Source organism: Quercus lobata, chromosome 5, assembly GCF_001633185.2.
Source record: "Quercus lobata isolate SW786 chromosome 5, ValleyOak3.0 Primary Assembly, whole genome shotgun sequence".
NCBI lineage: Eukaryota > Viridiplantae > Streptophyta > Magnoliopsida > Fagales > Fagaceae > Quercus > Quercus lobata.
This window is the reverse complement of record NC_044908.1, coordinates 12,201,903-12,225,199: the sequence shown is the minus strand read 5'-3', so window position 1 is coordinate 12,225,199 and position 23,297 is coordinate 12,201,903. Positions and strand designations below refer to the sequence as shown.

The window sequence follows — 23,297 nt, the reverse complement described above, 5'->3', positions numbered from 1 at the left end:
GCGAAGAATTCTTTTTTCTTTTGCAAAATGTAGCTTGTTGGGCTGATTCATGAACCTTAATATAAGGCTAACTGAATGAACAATATCTAGCCTTGTATTTGTGAGACAAATCAAAGAACCAGCAAGGCTTCGATATGTCTTTGCATTTGCCTTTTCCACTACATCTTTTTGCTACAATTTCTCATTAGAAGACATAGGTGTGGACACCGCTTTACATGCTGCTATGTGAATTTTTTTAAACAAATCCTCAATGTACTTTTCTTGGCAAATAAAAGCTTCACCTTTAGATTGTTGCACTTGAAAACCAAGAAAGTATTTCATCAAACCCAAATCAATCATCTCAAATTCTTTCATCATGGCCTATTTAAAATCTTCAACCGTCTTCATATTTGTGCCCATATAGATCAAATCATCAACATATAAGCAAATTACTAGAAAATCTCTAGTACCTTCATGCTTGACATAAGGCAATGGCTCACATTTGCTCCTTTGAAAATTATTTCGGCAAAAGTAGTAGTCAATTTTGCTATTCCAAGCTCTTGGAGCTTGCTTTAGGCCATAAAATGTGTTAGGTTCTAAATATTTAGGATTTAATGTTTAGATTTCTAAATTTTGTATGTTGGCAAACTGAAATCGAAATTGGTCTAGATTAGGTGTTAGACATTGCTCATGATGGTTTAAGTCAAGATCAAAGAACATGCAAGCTGCTAAAAGAGGAGTTCAGTTTCTATAAAGCTCGATTGATCAAAATCAAGCTTGACCAATCAAAAATTGCAGACAATAGATTTTAAATCAAACCCAAAGCTTGCGAAAATGTTTAGGGATTAAGTGAAACACTACCAAGTATAAATGGAAAACCCTAACTACATTTTACAAGTTCTTAGAAGTCTTGTGAGTTACTCTTGTGAGATTTGTGAAGTTTCTGTACTTTCTAACTCAACAAGTATTTGCCAAAACAAAAGATCTACAATCAAGAATTGGTGGAAAGTTGCTGCATAAAAATCAACTACTAATGGTGATATGAAACCTTTGAGTAGGATCTCAAAGTCACAAACGTGGAAGTTTGTATTCAACATATTCAAGATAGAAGAATCCGTGGAATCAGAGCTGCACGTGGTTGTGTTAGTAAATTCTACAAGATGTAGTTTTAGATTTAGGGTTTAAATCTATTTTAGATTTCCATTCTATCATACTGGATTTGTTTACCTTGAGGATAGTTAGGTTAAATCCTCCCTAGGTTTTTTTTATCTTGAAACGATTGGTTTTATTGGTTTTCCTGGGGTCATCATATTACTGTCTTCTTTAATTTTCCGCACTAAGTAATATGTTTACATGTGTTTATCCTAAATCTCATAATTAACCCAAGTAACTACTTGGCTAATTTATGAGGTTAAACTAATATGGTTTTAAGGGGTCTAAACAGAACAAACATAATTCCTTTCGAAGACAATAGACTTTGTCTTTTTTTCCTTTCTTCATGTATCCCTTTGGTTGCTCTACGTACACTTCTTCTTCTAAGTCGCCATTTAAAAATGTTGACTTAACATCAAACTAAAATACTTGAAGCTCCATTTGTGCAGCAAGAGCTAATAAAGTTCTAATAGTTTCCATGCGAACAACTAGTGCAATTATTTCATGGAAATCCACTCCATTTTGTTGTGCATAGCCTTTTGTGACCAAATGTGCCTTATGCTTTTGAATTAAGCCATCTTCATTTACTTCATTTTGTAAATCCATTTTAAGTCAGTCACATCTCTTCCATTAGGCAAGTCCACAAGCTTCCATGTGTGATTTCTCTCAATGCTAGCAATTTCTTCATCCAGGGCTTTTGCCCACACATTCTCCTTTGCAGCATCTTCAAAAGTTTGTGGCTCACTAGCAAATAATGCAAATTCACAAGATTGATATACATATGACAATGAGCGAAACTTTCTTGGAGGGCTATTTGAATTATAACAATCTAAATTTGGCAAGGCAGTGCTTGAAGATCTAGTTGGAGATGATGTTGCTCTTAGGGCTTCTTTAAAATTCATGCTTGGAAATGAATTAGACTTGTCTTGAAAATCAAGAAAAACATGAACTTCCAAGTTTTTGCATTTTTGGACATTTTCCTCCCATTGCCATGCTACCAACTCGTCAAAAATAACATCAATTAAAATCACCAACTTGTTTGTCTTAGAATTCAAAAGGCAAAATCCCTTAGACTCATCATTATAGCCAATGAAAATAAAATTTTCTCCCTTTTCATCAAAATTCTCTTTTTCTTGTGAAGGAATATGAGTATATGCAATGCAACCAAAGACTTTAAGCTGATTCACCATAGGTTTTTGCTTATGCCAGGCTTCAAACAGAGTCTTGTCTCTAACTACTTTTGTAGGAGACCAATTTAGAATATATGCAGCTGTGTTGACAACTTCTGCTCATAGCATGTTGGGTAATCCCTTACCCTTAATCCCTTGTTCAATTCTTCTTTTCAGCTACTCTGTTTAGTTGAGTTCTTCGAACTGTGAGTGGCCTTTGAATGTTATTTTCTTTACAATATTGCATAAATGGCTTATAGATAAACTCTCTACCATGATCAATTCTCAAGGTCTTTATTTGATGGCCACTTTGCCTTTCAAAAAGAACTTCAAACTAAAGAAAAAATGAGAATGCTTCTAACTTTTTATCAAGAAAATAAATCTACATCGTCCTTGTGTAATCATCAACAAACAAAAGAAAATATCTTTTGTTGATTAATGATGGCGTTCTAGTTGGCCCGCATATGTGCATGTATAAGTTTTAGAGGAGCACAAGCTCTTCAGGCTATCTTTGGAAATGCAAGACGATGCATCTTGTCATATATACAACCTTCACAAATGTTGTCATTGTTCTAGATTGAAGGAAGACCAACTACCATTTTTTTTTTTTGCTTCAGCTATTGAAGGCCTTGATAATTCATCAATAGTCTCACTTCTCAAAGCAGTTTTCTCATTTAATGGCATGCTAAGAGTAAAAACATTATTTTGTGACATTCCAACCTTGGCCACTGTCAATTTGTTTTTCTTATCATATACAGTGCACACACCATCATCAAAGTGTAAGGAATAACATTTTCTAAGCAACTAACCAACACTAAGAAGGTTTTGAGATAAGCTTGGCACATAAAGAACATGAATAAGTTTTTGGTTACCTTCTTTGGTGTGGACAACAATGGTTCCTTTTCCTTCAACTTTCTTTAGCTTCCCATCTCCAAGCTTAACTATAGAAGTATAGCTACAATCAAGTTCCACAAAAGACTTGGAATTATTGTCATATGACTGCTGTATTTACTAGCCAGAAACCATGTATCTTGTGTTTCATGTTGAGCATTCAAGTAAGAATAAAATAATTGATTTTCCTGACGGTCTTTTACAAAATTCACATATTTTTTCTCTTATTTATCTCGGTACCAACAATCCCTTGTAGAGTGATTAGGAATTTTGCATCTAGTGCATCTGAAACAACATTCATTTGACTCATGACCAAGTTTCTTGCAATTAAACATTGGCCACTAGAGGTACCTAGTTTTTGCTAGTATTTTTCTTCATTCTTTCCTCGTCCTCTGTTATGCTCTTCTTTGAAGTTGCCTAAGCCTTTTCCATATTGACCCTTCTTTTGATAATTGCCTCCTCTTTTCCCTTGTTCTTTTGGAAAACCCATTATGAGAGACATTCGGCTTTGATTGAAATGCATGCTCCAATGGTTGGCTTGAAAATATACTTTTCCTTCCTTCATGTGCTTCAAGAGACCCCATCAATTCATACATGGTAAAAATTGATAGGCCTTTAGATTCTTCTATTGTTGCTACTACATGGTCAAACTTTTTAGGCAAACTCTGGAGTATCTTCTCAACTAGTTTCTTCCCTTGCATAGTATCTCCATAGCTCTTGATTTGATTAACAATCTTAGCAACTCTTGAATTGAAATCTTTGACAGATTCAGTTTCTTTCCTTGTTAAATTATCAAAGTCTCTCCACAAGTTTTGAAGCTTAACAGAGATGGCTTTATTTGAGCCTTGAAACTCCTTTTGCAAAATCTCCCATGCATGTTTTGCTTTTATATCACCAAAAATTCTGGGATAGATAGACTTGCTTGCCCCTTGATGAATGATCCTCAAGGCAATAGCATTTTTCTTCAATTTCTCCTTGTACTCCTTTTGATTTGCATTAGTCTAGGTTGAAATTTTTGTTGTTGGTGGGTCTTGAAAACCATCTTCAACTAAATCCCATAGATCTTGGGAAATGAAAATGGTCATCAATTGAGAGCTCCATTAGTATAGTGTTCTCCATTGAAAATAGGAATCTGGTTTGTTGAATAGGAAAACAACAGATCTCCAGATTTGGCATCCGTGGAGATTAACTAAAGAGAGGTTTAAAAGTTGGTGAAGAAAGAAAAATCAGGTGATGTATAGATGCTGTATAGGCTGGATCTGATACCAAAATTTGTTGGCATATGCAGAATTTTTATAGATAAAGTGCAATGGATTACAAAGTTTTTGTGATGCAGAGTTGCTGCTCCTACACAATGCTAGACTGATAATTTTTTTTTTTTTCTTTTTTTTCTGATCTACCTAAAGCAGGACAATAGCACTTATTTATACTTGAAAGAGCCTTCTAGACTTCTAGATACAAATAATTGACACTTAGAAACACCAACAATTTATCACCCTGAAATACTAACATCCGCCATCTAGAAATTTCTTTATTAAAATTATAAATTAATTTCTAATAGAGCTATCGTGGTTTTAGGGTTATCATAATATATCTAATGTACTCTTGCATATACCATACATTGGATTCATTGTATAATGCAAGGCTAATCGTGAAAGGCACTATGGCGATGGTAATGGCGATGGAGGATCACAAAATATTAACAAAGATTTCAAGTTCATTAAACTAGAAAGGAGTAAAAATGTCTCAAATGGTGGACAAGTATGGTCATAAGAAAACAAAAACTCTAGTTTTTATATATTTATGTTGTTCACCTATGAAGCCTGAATGCATGTTATTGCAAAATAAAAGGCTTACAGAATGTGGGAAAGGAGAGCATATCCTCCATGGCTACATGAAACTGCATGCATCTCTTACATCTCTATTACCTTCAACAAGGTAAACATGAGCTTGATAGGAAATGAAATCCCAACCAAAGTCCTTTTCTTTTCCTCACTCTTTGACTACTCCTTTGTTGACTTGGTGAACCACCATTAATTCTTTTAGTGCAATATTAGAATTGGAGTCAACAACTTATGTTTAAGTAGGTATCGATGCATCTATGGAATCATGACATAATTTATTCTCAACAAATTTTAACGTCTCTTGATTCCAAAATTATATTAGACCTTAAGTCTAATAATTTACATGCCCTCGAATTTTTCATGTTACATACAAAGACACTTTTTATATGTTAATTTTTCACGAGATCCATCAAATTAAAGATCGGCATTATCACCATTTCCAAGAAATTCAACAACTCAGTGCTATATTGCAGAAGCTTTCCAATTCATAAATTGAGAAGCAACAGCCCCATCCACCACAATCTAGTGATCACTTTGCATCAAATAATACCTTAGCTCTATCTCTTTCTAAGTCCCTCAAGCTTGAGTTTCCCAAATTCAGGGGTGAAGACCCTACTGCTTGGGTATACAAAACCAATCAGTACTTCAATTTATACAAGACTTCAAATCTTGAAATTTTGGTTATGGCTTCTTTTCATATGGAAGGGAAAGTCCTGGTTTGGTTTTAAGCTGGTGAAGAGACAAGCCTTTTTGGAGATTAGGAAGCCTTTGTTAAAGCTTTACAAGTTTGATTTGGAAGCTCTGACTAGGTTTAGGCAGACCACAAGTGTAATTGCATATAAGAGTCAATTTGATGCTCTCTCTAACAGAATCAAAGGGCTTTTTGAATCCCATAAACATAGTTGTTTCTTGAATGGATTAAAGAAGGAAGTGAGACTACTAGTGAGGATGTTTGTTTCACAGAACATGAATACAACCTTTAGTTTAGCCAAGATTCAGGAGGAATTTATATTTAATAGTAGAAAAGGATCCAAATTTTTTTAATATTCTGGAAAATCTTCTATTCTTGTGCTACCTCCTATGGTAGAAGTGAAGGAAGAACAACAATAGAAGCTACCTTTGAGAAGATTAACTCCTGCTCAAATGGATGACAAAAGGAAAAAGATCTTTGTTTCAACTATAATACGAAGTATTAGTTTGGTCATCAATGTACGAGGGCTAAGGTATTTCTTTTGGAGGGATCCCCATTGGAAAGTGATCGACTTTCAAAGGTAGAAGTGAAGGAAGAACAAAAAGTGAGGGATTAACTCCTGCTCAAATGGATGGCAAAAGGAAAAAAGATCTTTGTTTCAACTGTGATGAGAAGTATCAATTTGGTCATCAATGTAAGGGGGCTAAGGTATTTCTCTTGGAGGGATCCCCATTGAAAAATGATCAACTTTCAAAGGTATTGTGCAGTTAAATGAGACTGCAGTGGAAGTTCCTGATGATTAGAATTTGGAGCACAATCATGGGGAAGCAGATATTAATCTCTATGCTTTAGTGGGTTGTCCTTCCCCTAATACTATGAGGACCTTTAAAGAATCAAAGATTTGGGAATAGTCTCTCTTATTGATTCAGGGAGTACACACAATTTCATTGATCTTGCTTTGGTGTTGAAGTTGAAATTGAAGGTTTATACTTCTAGAATTTTGTAAGTAAAGGTGGCCAATGGTGAGGCTACTTGAACTATGGGTGTGTGTTCTGAAACTTACATCTTGTGGTTGATCTCCATGTGCTCTCTTTAGGGGGCTATGATGTGGTCGTGGAACTAGTTGGTTAAGTACCTAGGGTGAAATTTTATGGGATTTCAAGTTGTTAACTTTGAAATTCTAGTATCGGCAAAAGCTTGTGATGTTACATTGTTTGATGCAATCATGTACTTCTATATTGGTTGGTGAGCAGATGTTTTGAAGGCACTATTAGGAAAGGTTTTATCTTACAAATCTATCCTATTGCCTCTACTACTTCCACTCTAGATCAACTTCCTACTTGCTTAAGTGACTTATTAAAGGAGTACGCCAAAGTTTTTTAGGTTCCAATGGGCTGGCCTCCTTCCAGAGGTCATGAGCACAACATTCTCTTGAAGGAAGGAGTCTAGTCAATATGTAAAAGACCCTATAGGTATTCTTATTATCAAAAGTCTGAGATTGAAAAATTTGTTAAAAAATTGTTGGAAATAGGATCCATTAGGCCAAGCCAAAGCCCATTTTCATCCCATGTGTTGTTAGTTAGAAATGATGATGGAAGTTGGAGGATGTGTATTGATTATAGGGCTTTAAATAAGGCTACAATTAAAGATAAATTTCATGTATCTGTTGTTGATGAATTATTGGATGAGTTGGCTAAGGCTACTGTATTTTCTAAGTTGGATCTCAAATCTTGTTACCATAATATTTGAATGATTGAAACTGGTATTCCAAAGACTGCCTTTAGGACTCATGAGAGTATTATGAGTTTTTGGTAAAGTCTTTTGGTTTAACTTCTACATGTCAAGCTTTGATAAATTATGTTTTCAAACCATTTTTAAGGGCTCTTGTGTTGGTTTTATTTATTTTTTATTATTTTTATTTATTTATTTATTTACATATTGGCCTTTAGCAAGAATCTAATTGATCATGTGATTCATTTAAGGGTTATATTAGAAGTGCTCCTTAAACACCAGCTTTATGCTAAACAATCTAAGTGTGTTTTTGGTTGTGGTGAAATGCAGTATTTGGACCACATTATTTCTGGGGAGAGTGTTAAAGCAAATCCCAGTAAGATAGTTGCTATACAACAATGTTTTGTCCTAACATTTGTCAAGGCTTTAAAGGGTTTCTTAGGCTTGTCTAGGTAAAACAAAAAAATTCATTTAGGTTTATAGTCAATTGCCTAACCACTTATTGACTTAATTAAAAATGAATTCTTTCATTAGGATGCTAAAGTCGGTTGGTTTCAATAGGCTAAAGGACGTAGTCTCTACACCACATGTCTTTGCCTTACCAGATTTTACATTGCTATTCATCATTGAGTGTTATGCATTTGGTTTGGGCTTGGAGCTATTTTGATGCTATATAAGAGGCCCATAGCCTTCCACAATCAAACTTTGAAAGGTAAGAGACTTCATTTGTCAACCTACAAGAAGGAATTGTTAGCTTTGGTTGTTACAATAAAACATTGAAGGCCATATTTCTTAAAAAAACCTTTTGTGGTTAGGACTAATCACCAAGATTTTTGTTGGAGCAAAGAATTGGCACTCCAGCACAACAAAAGTGGATTACTAAGCTAATGGGGTATACCTTTGTGGTGGAGTAAAAAAAGGCATTGAGAGAAAGGTTGTTGATGCTCGCTCTAGAAAACTTGATCCTAGTCTATAGAGTGTTGCACCTAATTCTTTCTCTTCTCTAATTCCAGTTTATTGTAGGAGGGTTGCAAGTCTAGTTGATTGTTTTTGTTTTCCTTCCCTGCCCCTACTTGCTTGGATCTTCTCAAAGCTAGTTATCAGATGATGTAGAAATTTAGGAGTTATTTTAGTCCATTCACTTAGGGGTTAATCCTCTCAAAAGGTTTTTTGGGCAAAATGGTTTTCTTTTATACAAGGGAAGGTTCTATTTAGGTTCTCAATGTGCTCTTAAACCATTGGTCCTTGCTCATGTGCATAGTAGTTCCATTGCTAGACATTTTGGTTATTTAAAGTCTTTTAAGAAAGCTAAGTAGGAATTCTATTTGAAGGGTATGAAGGTTGACCTTGGGAAGTTTATCAGAGAATGTGATGTTTGTCAAATGATTAAATTTTGAAATTTAGCTCCAGCTAGGTTATTGCACCCATTAGCCATTCCAGCTAAGCCTTGGTTTGATGTGAGTCTTGATTTTGTGGAAGGATTGCCCAGGTCTCATGGTTATGAGGTGATTTTGGCTGTTATAGACAAGTTGACAAAGTATGTGCACTTCTCTCCTTCAAATCATCCTTACACAACTTCTAAAGTTGCTTCATTTCCTTCCAACTACCATAGTCAATGATAGGGATGCCACTTTAACGTATGTCATTTGGTCTAAATTGTTCAAACTGTAGGGTGTGGAGTTAGCTATGTCAAAAGCCTACCACCCTAATTTTGATGGTCAAACTAAGATTGTGAACAAGAGTTTGGAACAATATTTGAGAGCCTTTGCTAGAGATAAACCTCATAGGTGGGTTGAGCCGCTTCTCTTTGATGAATGTTGGCTCAATACCAATTTTCTCATAGCCCTTAAAGTCACTCCTTTTGAAGCATTATATGGTCACTCCCCACAAAAGCTACATAACTCTATTCTTTGTATTACATGAGTGGAGGTAGTTGATTCTCTTCTTAGTCAGAGACAAACTTTTGGCTTCCCTTAAATTTATCTCTTGCACATGAAAGAATGAAACTTTAGGCTGATAAGCATAGGTCCAAGAGGTCATTTCAAGTGGGGGGGATTGGGTGTATTTGAGGCTGCAACCTTATAAGCAGAAATCCTTGGCTTATAAAGGGAAATGGAAGTTATCTCCCAGATTTTATGGACCTATTCAAGTTCTTCAAAGGGTGGAGGAGGTGGCTTATAAATTGTATCTTCCTTTTGATAGCAAGATCCATCCTGTTTTTCATTTATCTTATCAAAAACTAAAGTTAGAGCAGTATGTACCTCCAATTCCTACTTTGCCATCTCTTGATGAAACTAGACAATTAATGCCAAAACCAGTAGTTATGTCGCATACCAGAACTAAGAAGTTAAGAATAAGGACCAATAAGTGAAGTTTTGGTACTCACATTTCCTTAGCTTGTGGGCAAGATGTTTTGAATGGGGAAAAATATGTTAAAACTTTGTGTACAATCTGTTGGGAGCATTAGTGTAGTGTAATAGTGATTTGTTAGGTAGTTGAAATATGGCAGTTGTAAGGCAGTTATATTAGTTAGTAGGAAGTTATTAATAATTGAACGTAACTACTAACCATTGGATGGGTGTAAAGAGAGTTGTATTGAATATTGAAAGTATAACTGAAATTACCAATGTTTGTTTTACTTCCAGTTTCGTATCTCTATCTCTTTCTTCTTTAGGAGGACTGGTTCCCTCAAAGTAACCACCTTAATTCATCGTCATTCCTCTTTCTCCATTGATAACTACCAGAAGCTTAATGTTATAGCTCTTAATCCTAAATTAGTCATCTTAGGATTCACAACCGTATAAACGGTTAAACAATCTCACATTTTGAGATAATTAAGGTTTGTTCATTTTCCATTCCATAACTCATATGCCCTCTAAAATTCAAGAAAAATTATATTACATAGATGACATACTGAAAGCAAAGTTCACCCTTATAAATTAATGATTTTTATTTATGCAAGTCGTAACCTACTTATGACCTAGTAGCGGTTGCAACTTGCTCGAGGATAGAGTTCTAGCCTTTCACTCTTATCCTTTGGCCAACTCACTCCTCACATATATATCTCTTTTTCCTTCACATAAAACCTAAGAGAGACAGAAATTAACTTTGAGATTTGTTTCAGAGAGAGAGAGAGAGAGAGAGATTTCCTTTTAGAGAGCCAAATACTTATTGTTTTCTCTCTTCTCCTTCCTTCACACCATTTCGAAATCTAAGAGAAAGGAGTTTAACCATCACTACCTTCACCTTATCTAAGTGTGAAAGAGATGGTTGGTGCTAGAAACCATTTGGAGCAACACTACAAATCCAAGAGCTCTTGGTGGCTTCTCGTTGGCCGCTCAACGCATGGACTTTGATACTATGTAAAGGACTTCAGGATGTCGGTAGATAGCTGGACCTTGGATGGCTCAAGTACCAGGGGGGGGGGGGGGGTAGGCTTAGAGGGTCTTTATTCAATCATGTACTACAACTATTCACTAGTGGAGATTAGGCTGTGGTGCCGCGAAGAGGTTTTCTTGCCGGGGCCTCTCATTACCTCTTCAATATCTTTTGTTTCCACACTTTATATTGTTTATATTCATTTATTGCTATTTGAATATGCATGCAATGGAAATTGGTTAATCACTTATATTGGGTATTGATTTTTAGTTGAGAGTAAAAGTGATTAAGTTGTAAATTTGGATGATTGGGGTCTAAATAATTTCTAGGGTGTTAGTAGCAATCTTTCAAATTAAAATTGATATGATCAAGTGAGGTAAACTAATAATAATTAATGAAAGTATTGTTGCAAAGAAAATATAGTCACTTGGCATAACCATGACTTCTAGGACCCAATTTTATTATATAGTATAGTATGTAACATGTGTACACACACACATATACATATATACATATATATATATATATATATATATATGATAGGATTTGAACTTAAAACATTTGTTCCATAATAATTGTTTTTTTAATTAATGTACCAAAACTCTAACTGACTTTTAGTATAGGTAGAATTTGAATAAAAAGGTTTCTAATCAATAAAGAAACTTTACTAATTTAATAAATGTTATGACATAAGAATGGCATACTTGTAATAAAAATTGAATATGTTCGGGTACACTAGCCTTACCTAGCTATTATTAAATTAATTAATTAATTAATTTAAAAAACCGAATATGTGTAGGGAACATCCTGTTTGGAATGCCAAGGGGGTTCCATCACAGTGTAGACTACTTCATCGTTTCATATGACTTAATTCTATTTCATAAGTGTTAGGTTCTAAAGACTTAGGAACTAATGTATTTAGAACTCTAATGTGTAATGTTGGCAAACTATGATCAAAACAATTGTTAGTCGTGCTTAGACTTGCTCAAAATTGTGTCCTTTATGTAAAGTTAGATTCAAGCTTATGCAGAATTGATAGTGCATTTCGGCCTGGTTCGATCGATCGAAGCTTAGGCTCGATCAATCGAAAATCGAGTAGAATGCGTTTTTCTACAGAATTCCAACTCAGCTCTAGTTCATTTAAAATGTTTAGGGTTTTATGTTTTTGCCCTAGGTATATAAGGCAAACTCTAGTCACGTTTTAAGAGTTGTTCAAATTGCGGTTTGTGTAAATATCTTGTGAGATCTATGAGGAGCTTTCTTTTACACAATCTTAGGGTTATCAAGAGGAGATTCATTCAAGAACTTGATGATCATTTAGTTGCTGCCATAAGAACTTAAAGAAACATAAGCGGGTGTACTTGTACTTGCTAGAGAATCCAAGAAAGAAGGAGTCTGTGGTCTCAGAGCTTGCACGTGATCGTGTTAGTAAGTTTCTACTGGTAGGTAGCAATAAGATGTTAGTGGTCTAAGTCCTATTGTAAAACTTCGATTCTTTCATAGTGGATTCAAGTTTACCTTAAGGATAGTTAGGTTAAATCTTCCACAGGTTTTTACTGGTTTGGTTTCTTGAGTCATCATATTACTGTATTATTTATATTTTCACTGCTATGCATGATATGATTATTTGATTGTGATAGTCTAGATCTGGAATTTGGACTAAGTAATAACTTGGCTAATTAACTAGGTTAATCCAATTGTGTTTTAAGGGGTCTAAAAACTTTCAAGTGGTATTAGAGCAAGTTGCTCTCCTATTGTGGATCTTTTGATCTCTGAGCTGATCCTTGACCCTTGTTGTCATGGAACATAGACATTTTCTTGTTATTCTTCCTCACTTTTATGGGAATAATTATGCTTATTTGAAAGTAAGGATGAAAGCGTTCTTGAAATCAATTGATGAGAGAGTTTGGAACTTCGTCGAATACGGATGGGAGAAGCTCATTACTCTTGTTAGTGAGTGGCAAACTTCTTAAAAAGAAGCAGCCGTGTTCAATAGCAAAGTTATGAATGTTATCTTTAACGCTGTTTCTATGGAAAAATTTAAAAGAATCTCTAATGTTGAGGTTACTCATACTGCTTGGAATATCCTCCAGATTGTGCATGAAGGTACAAAGGCTGTTAAAATCAATAAATTGTAGCAATTAACTTCTAAATTTGAAAGCATTATGATATCTGATGATGACTCTTTTGATGAATTTTATGCTAAACTTAATGATATTATTAATTTTGCATATAACTTGGGTGAAATCTATGATCAACCTAAAATTGTTAGGAAGATTCTTAAATCTTTGACTGAAGATTTTAGACCCAAAGTGACTGCCATCACTGAGAGTAAGGATGTGGACTCCATCCTTCTTGATGAACTTGTAGGATCTCTTCAATCATATGAGTTGGGCCTACCTAAGACTAGCAAATCCAAATCAAGGCTCTTAAGTCAGTTGATGATGTTGATCTTGATGGATTTGATGATGAGCTCTCTATTACAGAGATTGCTTACCTTGCCAAAAACTTTAAGAATTTCCTTAGAAACAATAATAGAAGGGCAAGAGATAAGAACACTGCTGAACCTAGAAACTTTAGAAAGAATGATCCCACTAAGGTTAACAACACTGATAAACCTAGAGAAAAAGTAGGTTAATCTTCTAATAATTCTATAAGTCCTCAGTGTTTTGGATGTCAAGGGTATGGTCACATGAAATTTGAATGTCCTACTTACTTGAAGTCTAAGGGTAAGGCGATGGCTGTAACCCTTAGTGAAGGTGAAGTTTCTGATGATGAGTCTAGTTGTGACGAGGATGGAAACTTCATTGCTTTCACTGCTACTGCAGTAATCAATGAAAGTGTATCTGTAGAAGAGAACCCTTCTGATGGGAAACTCTTTGAGGATGCAAATCTTTAAGAAGCCTACAATAAACTTTGCAAAGTTGCTGCAAAGGATGCTATGAACGTTGAATTAGGCTTGAAGAAAGTTGTATCTCTTGAGCTTGATAAGAATAATTTGCTTGTTAAATTGTTTGATGCTACTGAACTTTTGAATAATGTGAAGACTGAGAACATGCTTTTGCTTGATAAAGTTAAGAATTTAGAACTAACTAATAGGTCTGCTAGTTCTAAACTTGATCATATGCTTAGTGTTCAAAAGTCTCATTCTGACAAAACTGGGTTAGGTTTTATAAAAAGCATCAATGTGTCTGCACCCAATTCCACTATCTTTGTTCCTTCATCTTCTTCTGAACCCCCTGTGAGTGAGGTTGTCAACTCCTTAGATGTTACACCTCCTAGGAAGATTAGGATTGATTTGAAAGAGTCTAAACCTCAACAGTCTACCCTTTTTAAGGATAAGTCACATGATAAGCCTGCATGGGTTTGTCATTTTTATGGAAAGTCTAGACACATTTGTTCAAACTGTTACAAGCTGCAAGTTGCTAAGAGAGCAAACAAATCAAAAGTACCTGTACCTCAAGCACAAGATCCTATGGTGCTCATTGGTGAATTGGTAAAGGTTCTAAACCTTTATTCCAATCCTAGAATTGAAAATCATTCCCATGTGAATAAGAACTCCAATGCTTGTGGTACATCTAAAAAGTTTTGGATGCAAAAGTCTCAATCTAATTGAGTCCTTCTAACATGGTCCTTGTGCTTTATTACTATATTCTTTGTGACCATTGTTTTTTTTTTTTTTTTTTTTTTTTTTTTTTTTTTTTTTTTTTTCTAGGAATTGCATTGCATAACATTAATGCATTTCATTCTAGGTTGTTTTTGTTTATTTTTTTAATTTAAAAAAAAAAGGAAGAAAAGGGAAGCAAGTTGTGTTTTGCACTATTTTCTTGGTTTTTGAAAACAAGGTTGGTCAATTTATTTTCACATAACATATCTTTTGTACCTTGTTTAATTTTGATGAGCTTACTTATTGCACTTTACTAGTTGAAGTTTTGTAGTGCATGTTGTGTGGGAAAGATGTTTATAGTTTTGATTACTTTGTCTCGATCTTGAAGTCACATGTCATTGACTGCCAGACTTGAACCTTTTGAGAAAAGCATACATAACCATCTCATCACTGTTCACTAGCCAATCATGAACACCTTAGTGCATATCGTAAGATTTTGTACTTTAGAAAATGTAGCACATGCACAAAAAGATCATAAGGTGTAGCCTCGGTTTAAATGCTAAAATTGATGTATACATTATTGGACTTAAAACTAAATCAAATAAATGCTAAAATTGGTGTGTACATTATCCCGTCTATTTTAATAAGTTTTTGAACAATTAAAATTTGTGTGTACAATATGAGGCAAAATCAAGAAACTTACATGATTGCAAGCTTATGATCTAGGAGATGTGGGAGTTATATGATGTAACTCTTTTGGTGATAGTCTCTTTCAAATCCTATGTGATGAATTTTGTAGACTTTGTGGTTGATTGCTATTCACATATCACCTCATATGTATCTCAAGCTTGTGATAGTTGCACACACTACACAAGTTACTCTTTACTAAACATTGTACATGTTATTATATGTGTTTTTGGTCTGACCAACCGAGTTTGCAAATACTTTGAGTTTTTATGCAAAATAGATTTGATGCTTGAGAACTTATGGAAAATGTTTGAAAATCTTAATTTTGGGAAAACTGGGTTTAAAACTGTTGTTTTTGAAAAACATTTCATCACATACTCATGCATTTTGTTCATCAATTTCAATGCTTTGAGGTGTTCCTAAAATTTTTTTTTTTTTTTTTTTTTTTTTTTTTTTTAAACTGTGTTTTTCTCAAAAATTTTGTGAGACTCTGTTTGTTTCGATTGATCGAAACTGTTTTTCGATTAATCGAAATTGTTTAAAAAAAAATTTAAGGTAGCCTTTGTCTATTTTGATCAATCGAAAATCGTGATTCAGGTTTTTTAAAAACTAAGTTTGACTTGTTCAAACCCACTTTTCAAAAGTTTTTCAAACTTTTCTCTCTCTCCAATTTGGACAAGGCTCATCATCAATTTTTTTGTCGTTTTCCTCCAGTCTTTTTGGAAGGTTTTCCTCTTCTAAGCCGATAAGTCCATTATACCCTTCATTTTGCATTTATTTTCATGTTTTCATGTATATATTCATGCATTTTGTTGATTTTTTTCGAAACTATTAAAATTTAGGGGTTTTGTTGATTCAAGCCAAATTTTCTAAAATTGATCAATGGGTTTTTGTTCTAGGATGTTATAAACTTGATCTTGATGGTTTAATTTGATCAAGTTGCTGAATTTTGAGAAATTGAAATTTCTAGGGCTTGTATGTATCCGAATTGGGGATTTTGGTCAAATAGGTCCAAATTGATAAAATTGGCTTATTGGATTGATGTATTTGATCATTATATTTTGTATTCTATTGTATGTGATGATCAATTGATCAATTTTTTCAAATTGAACAAGTGATTCTTTAAAATTTTTGGGGTTTTTGTTAGAAACTCTATGCTCAATATAATTTTGTGAATTTGAACTTAATTTCATTGCATTAGAGCATGCATCATGACATTTAACTGTTTATGCATCATATATATTTTTTTTCTATTTTTTTTTTGTGCTAACTTGCAGTCTGCCCTTGGTTTTTTCTTTCTGTTTTCTTGTTTTGCTCTGCTTTGTGTCTTTGTCCTTATCCTAGCACCATGCCTAGGAAGACTAGAGCCCATAGGACACCCTCCACTTCCTTTGAGTCTCCCTCTAGGAATGAGTTGTTTAGGAATGACAAAAGCAGAGAGGTTTATGAGAAGTTGAATAGTAAGAGAAAGATTTGGGTTGAGCATTCTGTTGTGTTAGATGAGGTTGATTCTGCCATTAGGGCAAACTTTGAGAGTAGAGGCGGGTTGTCTTTGTTGGAGGTAGATCATCCACCCCCAACCGCCTTGATTAGAGAGTTCTTCTCAAATCTCTCTTGCCACATCTATGATTCCAACACCCTTGTTAGGAGTTGGATATGAGGTGTTGAGTTCACCATTATCCCTAAGATAGTGGCTGAAGTTCTTGGGGTTCCGGTTGTTGGGTAGCCTGTCTATCCTTATGAGAAGTCTCCACCCCTTGATGACGTTATGTCATACATCACTGGGTCTCCTATCCAGTGGGGTTCTGATCCTAGGATCACGTCCGTTGAGTTTACTAAGACTACCTATCTTTTCTTTAGGATAGTGTGTCATTCTTTATGGCCTATTTCTCATCTCCACACCATCCCTCTTGAGCGATGTGTGTTTTTGTACACCTTTGTTTCTAGTGCGTCTATTAGTTTTCCTTATCTGTTTCTTACTTCTTTGAATGAAGTTCATAGGAGTTCTGCCGTCGCTCATGCTCTTATTCATCCTATTTTCATTCATAAGATTTTGTTGTTTCTCAGTCTAGGTGATTTCCCTACTGGTGAGCCCATACATGTTATAGCTCCTATTGGTGCCACCTTCCTTAGGCAGAGGGCTGCTCACTTGAGAGTTGGCTCAACGCGTCCTAGAGGTATGTCTTCTGGTGTTGTACCCCCTCCTCCCTCTTCTACAGGTGCTGATATGGCTGAGGCGTCTGGTGGTGCTGTTGCTGATACTACTAATATTCCTCCACCGATTACTTCGGGTGATTCAAACATTTAACGTACGTTGGATTATGTCTTGACCGTTCAGGCGGCTCATGGACAGATTTTGGTGGACGTACTCAATAAGATTCATGCCTTGCAAGCAGAGTTGGCACAATTTCGACGATCCTTACCGCCACCTCTTTTTGATGATGGATTCTGATTGCCCTTTGGCATTCTGTCACAAAAAGGGGAAATACATTTAGGATTTGAGACTCTTGTAGAGATTTTTGTTCTCAGGGGTAGAATTTTTTTGTTTGTTGAAGATTGTGGAGATTAGATTGAATCTAGGTGCTTCACTTTGTGTTTTTTTTTTTTTTTTTTTTGCTCTTGATGTATTTTTGTTGGGCTATTCATGTTAGGGGGAGATACAATTATTGTTTCATATGTTTCTTGTTTCACTGCTTATTGATTTATATTTATGAGTTATTTATTGATATATGTCTTTATTTTGTGTTGAGTGAAATCAAGAATTTATTTTGTTTACTTGTATTTTCCACACATGCAGTTATGTGTTTTATTTAAGTGTTTTAGGAAATATATAGGTTGATTCAATTGAGCTACTGTCTACACTTGCAACTGATGGATAGTAGTTAGGATTGGATTTGTTTTAATGAGCATTTTTTTGTAAAGGGCTTTTCTTTGTAAACTTTGAGCTTTTAGTTATGTTTTGTCACGGATTGCCAAATGGGGAGTTTGTTAGATTCTAAAGACTTAGGAACTAATGTATTGAGAACTCTAATATATAATGTTGGCAAACCATGATCAAAACAATTGTTAGTTGTGTTTAGACTTGCTAAAAGTTGTGTCTTTTATGTAAAGTTGGACTCAAACTGCTGCAGAATTGATAGTGCATTTCGACCTGGTTCAATCGATCGAAGCTTAGACTCGATCAATCGAAAATCGGGCAAAATGCATTTTTCTGCAGAATTCCAACTCAACCCTAGTTCATTTAAAACGTTTAGGGTTTTATGCTTATGCCCTAAGTATATAAGGCAAACCCTAGCCACGTTTTAGGAGTTGCTCAGATTGTGGTTTGTGTAAATCTCTTGTGAGATCTGTGAGGAGCTTTTCTTTACACAATCTTAGGGTTATCAAGAGGAGATTCATTCAAGAACTTGATGATCATTTAGTTGCTGCCATAAGAACTTAAAGAAACACAAGCGGGTGTGCTTGTACTTGCTGAAGAATCCAAGAAAGAAGGAGTCTGTGGTCTTAGAACTTGCACGTGGTCGTATCAGTAAGTTTCTACTGGTGTGTAGCAATTGGATGTTAGTGGTCTAAGTCCTATTGTAAAACTTCTATTCTTTCATAGTAGATTCAGATTTACATTGAGGATAGCTGAGTTAAATCCTCCCTAAGTTTTTACCGGTTTGGTTTCCTAGGTCATCATATCATTGTGTTATTTATATTTCCACTGCTATGCATGATATTATTGTTTGATTATGATAACCAAGATCTGGAATTTGGACTAAGTAATAACTTGGCTAATTAACTAGATTAATCTAGTTGTGTTTTAAAGGGTCTAAAAACTTACAATAAGCATTGTTGTGTACATATTTTAAAGGCTAAAATATTTTTTTTGTTTTTAAATTTTACTAAAAATATGTTTTTCATCATTAAATTATTGAAAAGACATTTTTCATTCTTAAACTATTGAAAATGTTTCACTTTATATTCTTAAACTTTAAAAAAAAAAAAAAAACATTTTTTTTTCATTCCTAAACTGTTTTATAAAGAAAATTTTGTTGTCCTTATTTTTGTACCTAAAATATTAAAGAAAGTTTTTTTGTTGTTCCTTTTTTTTTAGATAGATGTAATAGGATTTGAAATATATGGCATTTGCTCCATTATGATTACTTTTTATCTTCAAGTTAAGACACAAACATGTTCTCTTTTTTTTTTTCGGTGTTATTGAAATTGAATTCAGGTCTTTTATTTAAATTAGTTAATTTAAAAATTAATTTAAAAAACTGAATATGTGTAGGAAACATCCTGTTTGTAGTGCCAAAGGGGTTCCATCACGGTGTAGACTACTACATCATTTCATATGACTTAATTCTATTGCATAAGCATTGTTGTGTCCATATTTTAAAGGTTAAAATATTATTTTGGTTTTTAAACTTTACTAAAATTTTATTTTTCATCTTTAAACTATTGAAAAGTCTATTTTTCATCCCTAAACTATTGAAAATATTTCTCTTTATATTCTTAAACTTTATAAAATAAAAAATAAAAATAAAAATCATCCCTAAACTATTAAAAAAAAGTTTTTGTTGTCCCTATTTTTGTACCTAAACTATTAAAAAATGTTTTTTGTTGTCTTTATTTTTTGGGTAGATATAATAAGATTTGAAATATATGGCATTTGCTCCATTATGATTACTTTTTATCTTCAAGTTAAGACAAGAACATGTTCTCTTTTTTTAGGTGTTATTTGAAATTGAATTCAGGTCTTTTATTTCATTTCTTTTGACAAGAGGATTATTTTCCAATTGACCTAATTGAAACCTACAATTTTAGAATTAATTTTTTATTTTTAGTTTAGGCACAAAATTTTGTGAGAGGTCCTATTGAGTATTAAAGAATTGTGAGTTCAAAGTTACCTGTCAAAATATCTTATTTTAAAGGATTTTGGATCAAAACTCCCGTATATTAAAAAAAAAAAAATCCATTAATGTATTGACCTAATGGTAAATAACCATTATGATGGATAGGATGCCATATATTCATATTATCATATCTTAAAAAAAAAATGAACATAAAAAGAGAGAATTGATGTTGTGAGATAAGTATTGCATTAAAAAAAATTGGCCCGAATATGTGTTGGGCATATTTGCCTAGGGAGTAATGCTTAGCCACGATATTTTTCACAATATTTTTTACAATCATTGAATTTACAAGTCTTTGTTGATTTTGATATGGTTCAACTATTAAAACCACTTAATTGTTTATTGTACACAGTTTAGCAGCTTAGTAATTGTTGTGAACAAAACTTGTGAGAAAAATTGTCTCTCTAGACATTTTGTATTTATAAATTAATAATAATGATGTCAAAAAATCGTCAGTAAGTCATACAGTTTTTACACATAATTTACCTCAGCTCCCACACTCTAGAGTTGTAAAGAGTTCTCTGATCTAACCTTTGGAGGGTATTTGGCCGTGTGACTTACTAACGATTTTTTGGCATCATCAAATAACATTCAGTTATTCGTGCAGATTTCTTACATTTTGAAGTATTCAAATCTCCATGCAGCTAACAACAGTTTGGGCCTTAGCGTCAGCTGGCACACCCTTGAGTGAAAAGGGAAAGAAGACTGAGTTGCTACAAGAAAGAGAGCCACCAAACTTGGAGCAAGTTAAGGGCCGAGTCGACTTAATTTCGGTGATAGCAGTGCTAGTGGCTACGGTGACCTTTGCTGCTGGCTTAACTGTGCCGGGTGGTTTTAATAGCTCTGATAATGGACCTACAAGCCAAGGGCTGGCAACCTTGGGAAATAAACGGGCGTTCCAGGTTTTCATTGTCTGTGATTCCATGGCTATGTATTGGTCCATGACAGGGGCTTTCCTCCTCATATGGTCATTAATAGCTGGAGATGTAGCTAAGTGTGCCATTTCTTGGGCTTTAAAACTAGTGGGAGCAGCTATTTTTGCAATGTCCGTGGCATTCATGTCCGCTATATATTTAGTCGTGAGCAATATTTCTTGGGTTGCATATCTTATTTTGGTCATGGGAATTCTCTACCTTTTCTGTTTCGTTGTACTTCTCATAGCGTTGATTTTCCCATTTGGGATTCGCCACCCTATATTCCATTACCTTTGTCAAGTTGTCATTCCTTCGATGCTTTATTTTACCCAACCTCTTAAAGTAGATGACCAAAAGCAGGAGTCTTCTGACTCTTTGCCAGTGGAAAAAGACAAGCATGAAGAGTCTCAGCCAAGGAACAAAGATAGACAGGAGGAATTTCAACAGAAGAAAGACTAGCTCACTTCAAATATACCAGATGCTTGTGCATATAGCGATCAACCTCAAGAGACTTCTCAAAATATAAAAGCTTGTGAGACTTCTCCATTTATATAGAAGCTTTGTGATTGTAATAAACCATTCAATTCTTAGTATTTTAGATGCTTGGACATTATTAACAAGCATCATTTCCTATGAATTGTAAACAGTGCACGGTTTCTTTGCTTTGTTCAAAGATTAGTGTGGAATTTGTGGTTTTCTATGATATCCCCTTAATATTCTGTTGTTGATTGTCTTCTTGAGTTCTTGTAGAAAACATTTTTGCAAATAAGAAATTTAAAACGCTGGCATTTTGGGTGTATTGCAACAACATTCAGTAGTAAATAAACCGAGCTTTCCATGAACAACCCAGACTCAACTTGATTAAAACTGCTAGTTTATATTCTTTTATCAAGAAATAAGCCAAGCTCAATCTGTACTTTGAGGCTTGTGCTGTAATCGAACCAAGCTCAAGCAATTCTTTTTTGATGAACAAACTCACGAAATTAAGGCTTGAGTCTTAACAATAAAAAATTCAAGCCCCAATATAAGCCCCTTAATTAAACTTTCTATGCATTCGGTAAAAAGTAATAAAGCTTTGCTATGAGCTTCGTATTGGCTTTAGATTTAAATAATATTAAAAAAAATTAAAATTAAAAAACACGAAAACAACATCTAAAGGTGTGGCCTGTCCCACTTGGTCAATTTTTAGTCCATATGAACCCTATAATCATGTCACTAGTCTATCCATTTAAAAATATGTAAGTTGTTTGTTTAACAAATTTTTTTAGAATTGTAATTTCCATGAACATGAGCTTTACCGTGAAATGCGAGAATTTTAATTCCTATCTCTTACATAAGAATTACTAAGGCAACACTTAAATTCAACTTTTACTCTTCATCTCTTTTATTTTTTTTCCCCTAAAACTAAGTAATGCGTTGATTTTAGAAAGAAAAAGTATTAAGAAATCACCTAAATAAAATGTTTATCAATGTTCAATGACATTTTGTATATTAAAATATTATCAACAATTTTCAAATTATTAATTCATTAGTTTTAAGTAGGATATAATTTAATGCCTAATATGACAATTTCAAGTTCATTAGTGTAATTATTCACCATAAAAGTGGGCTGGCAGCTCTTTATTATTAGATCAAATTACCAATCATTTTTTTTTGTATAAACATATATTGAACCTCAGATCTCTTATACAACCATAAAAAAACCATTAAAAACTTTACCAGTTAAGTTAACTGGAACCCACACCTTGTTTTATTCATTTGCAATACCTTTGCCTATATGTTATCTCCTCCCACCATTGATGTACTGAATCCTTTTAGAGAATGTCATGTATTTGCACAGGACTAAATTGAGAGATGTTTTTAAGACGAAATTAGGTGCAACCACAAGTATGATTTATCTAATCTCCATTTTCATTAGTGGTGACATTTATAGGCCTGCTCGAGCAATTACTATTTATATATCAGATATATGTACACCCCCAATTGAATTAGATTAGAATCATGTCATAGATAAGATGTAATTTTGATAGATTTAAATTAGTACATATTGGTCTGATCTTAAGTACCATTATAAACATCAGTAGATATATGAAAACCAAATCTTCACCGAAAATGATATTTATCAATTCCATAAGCAAATAGAGAGTACTGTGACACTGAATTATATGAAAGAAACATTGTTTGTCGAATGAAGTTCCAAGAAAGATTTAGGCCAATTTCTTCTGGAGAATATCATGAAGGGCATAGCTAAATAAGATTACCCTTTCATAAGAAATTTATAAAAGAGAAAATTCTTTCATTGGTAAAACTATTCTCTGAAACCAGTATGAAGTTGCTCCTTTTTTTTCTTCCA

At 34.0% G+C, this 23,297-nt stretch overlaps 1 protein-coding gene across 2 annotated transcripts in view; it reads left to right on the top strand.

Annotated features, from left to right (window-relative positions):
• LOC115989652 (protein ACCELERATED CELL DEATH 6-like) overlaps positions 1-21,670 on the top strand; it is a 40,801-nt gene extending 19,131 nt beyond the window's left edge. Inside the window, exon 5 of one of the 2 annotated variants that reach the window (XM_031113454.1) lies at positions 20,675-21,670. In XM_031113454.1, the coding sequence (XP_030969314.1) occupies positions 20,675-21,403 (729 nt within the window). In that variant the 3' untranslated portion in view covers positions 21,404-21,670. Of the gene's footprint in view, positions 1-20,637 lie in introns of both variants that reach the window. The other variant, XM_031113455.1, reaches the window with a different exon arrangement.
• The last annotated feature ends 1,627 nt before the right edge of the window (positions 21,671-23,297 follow it).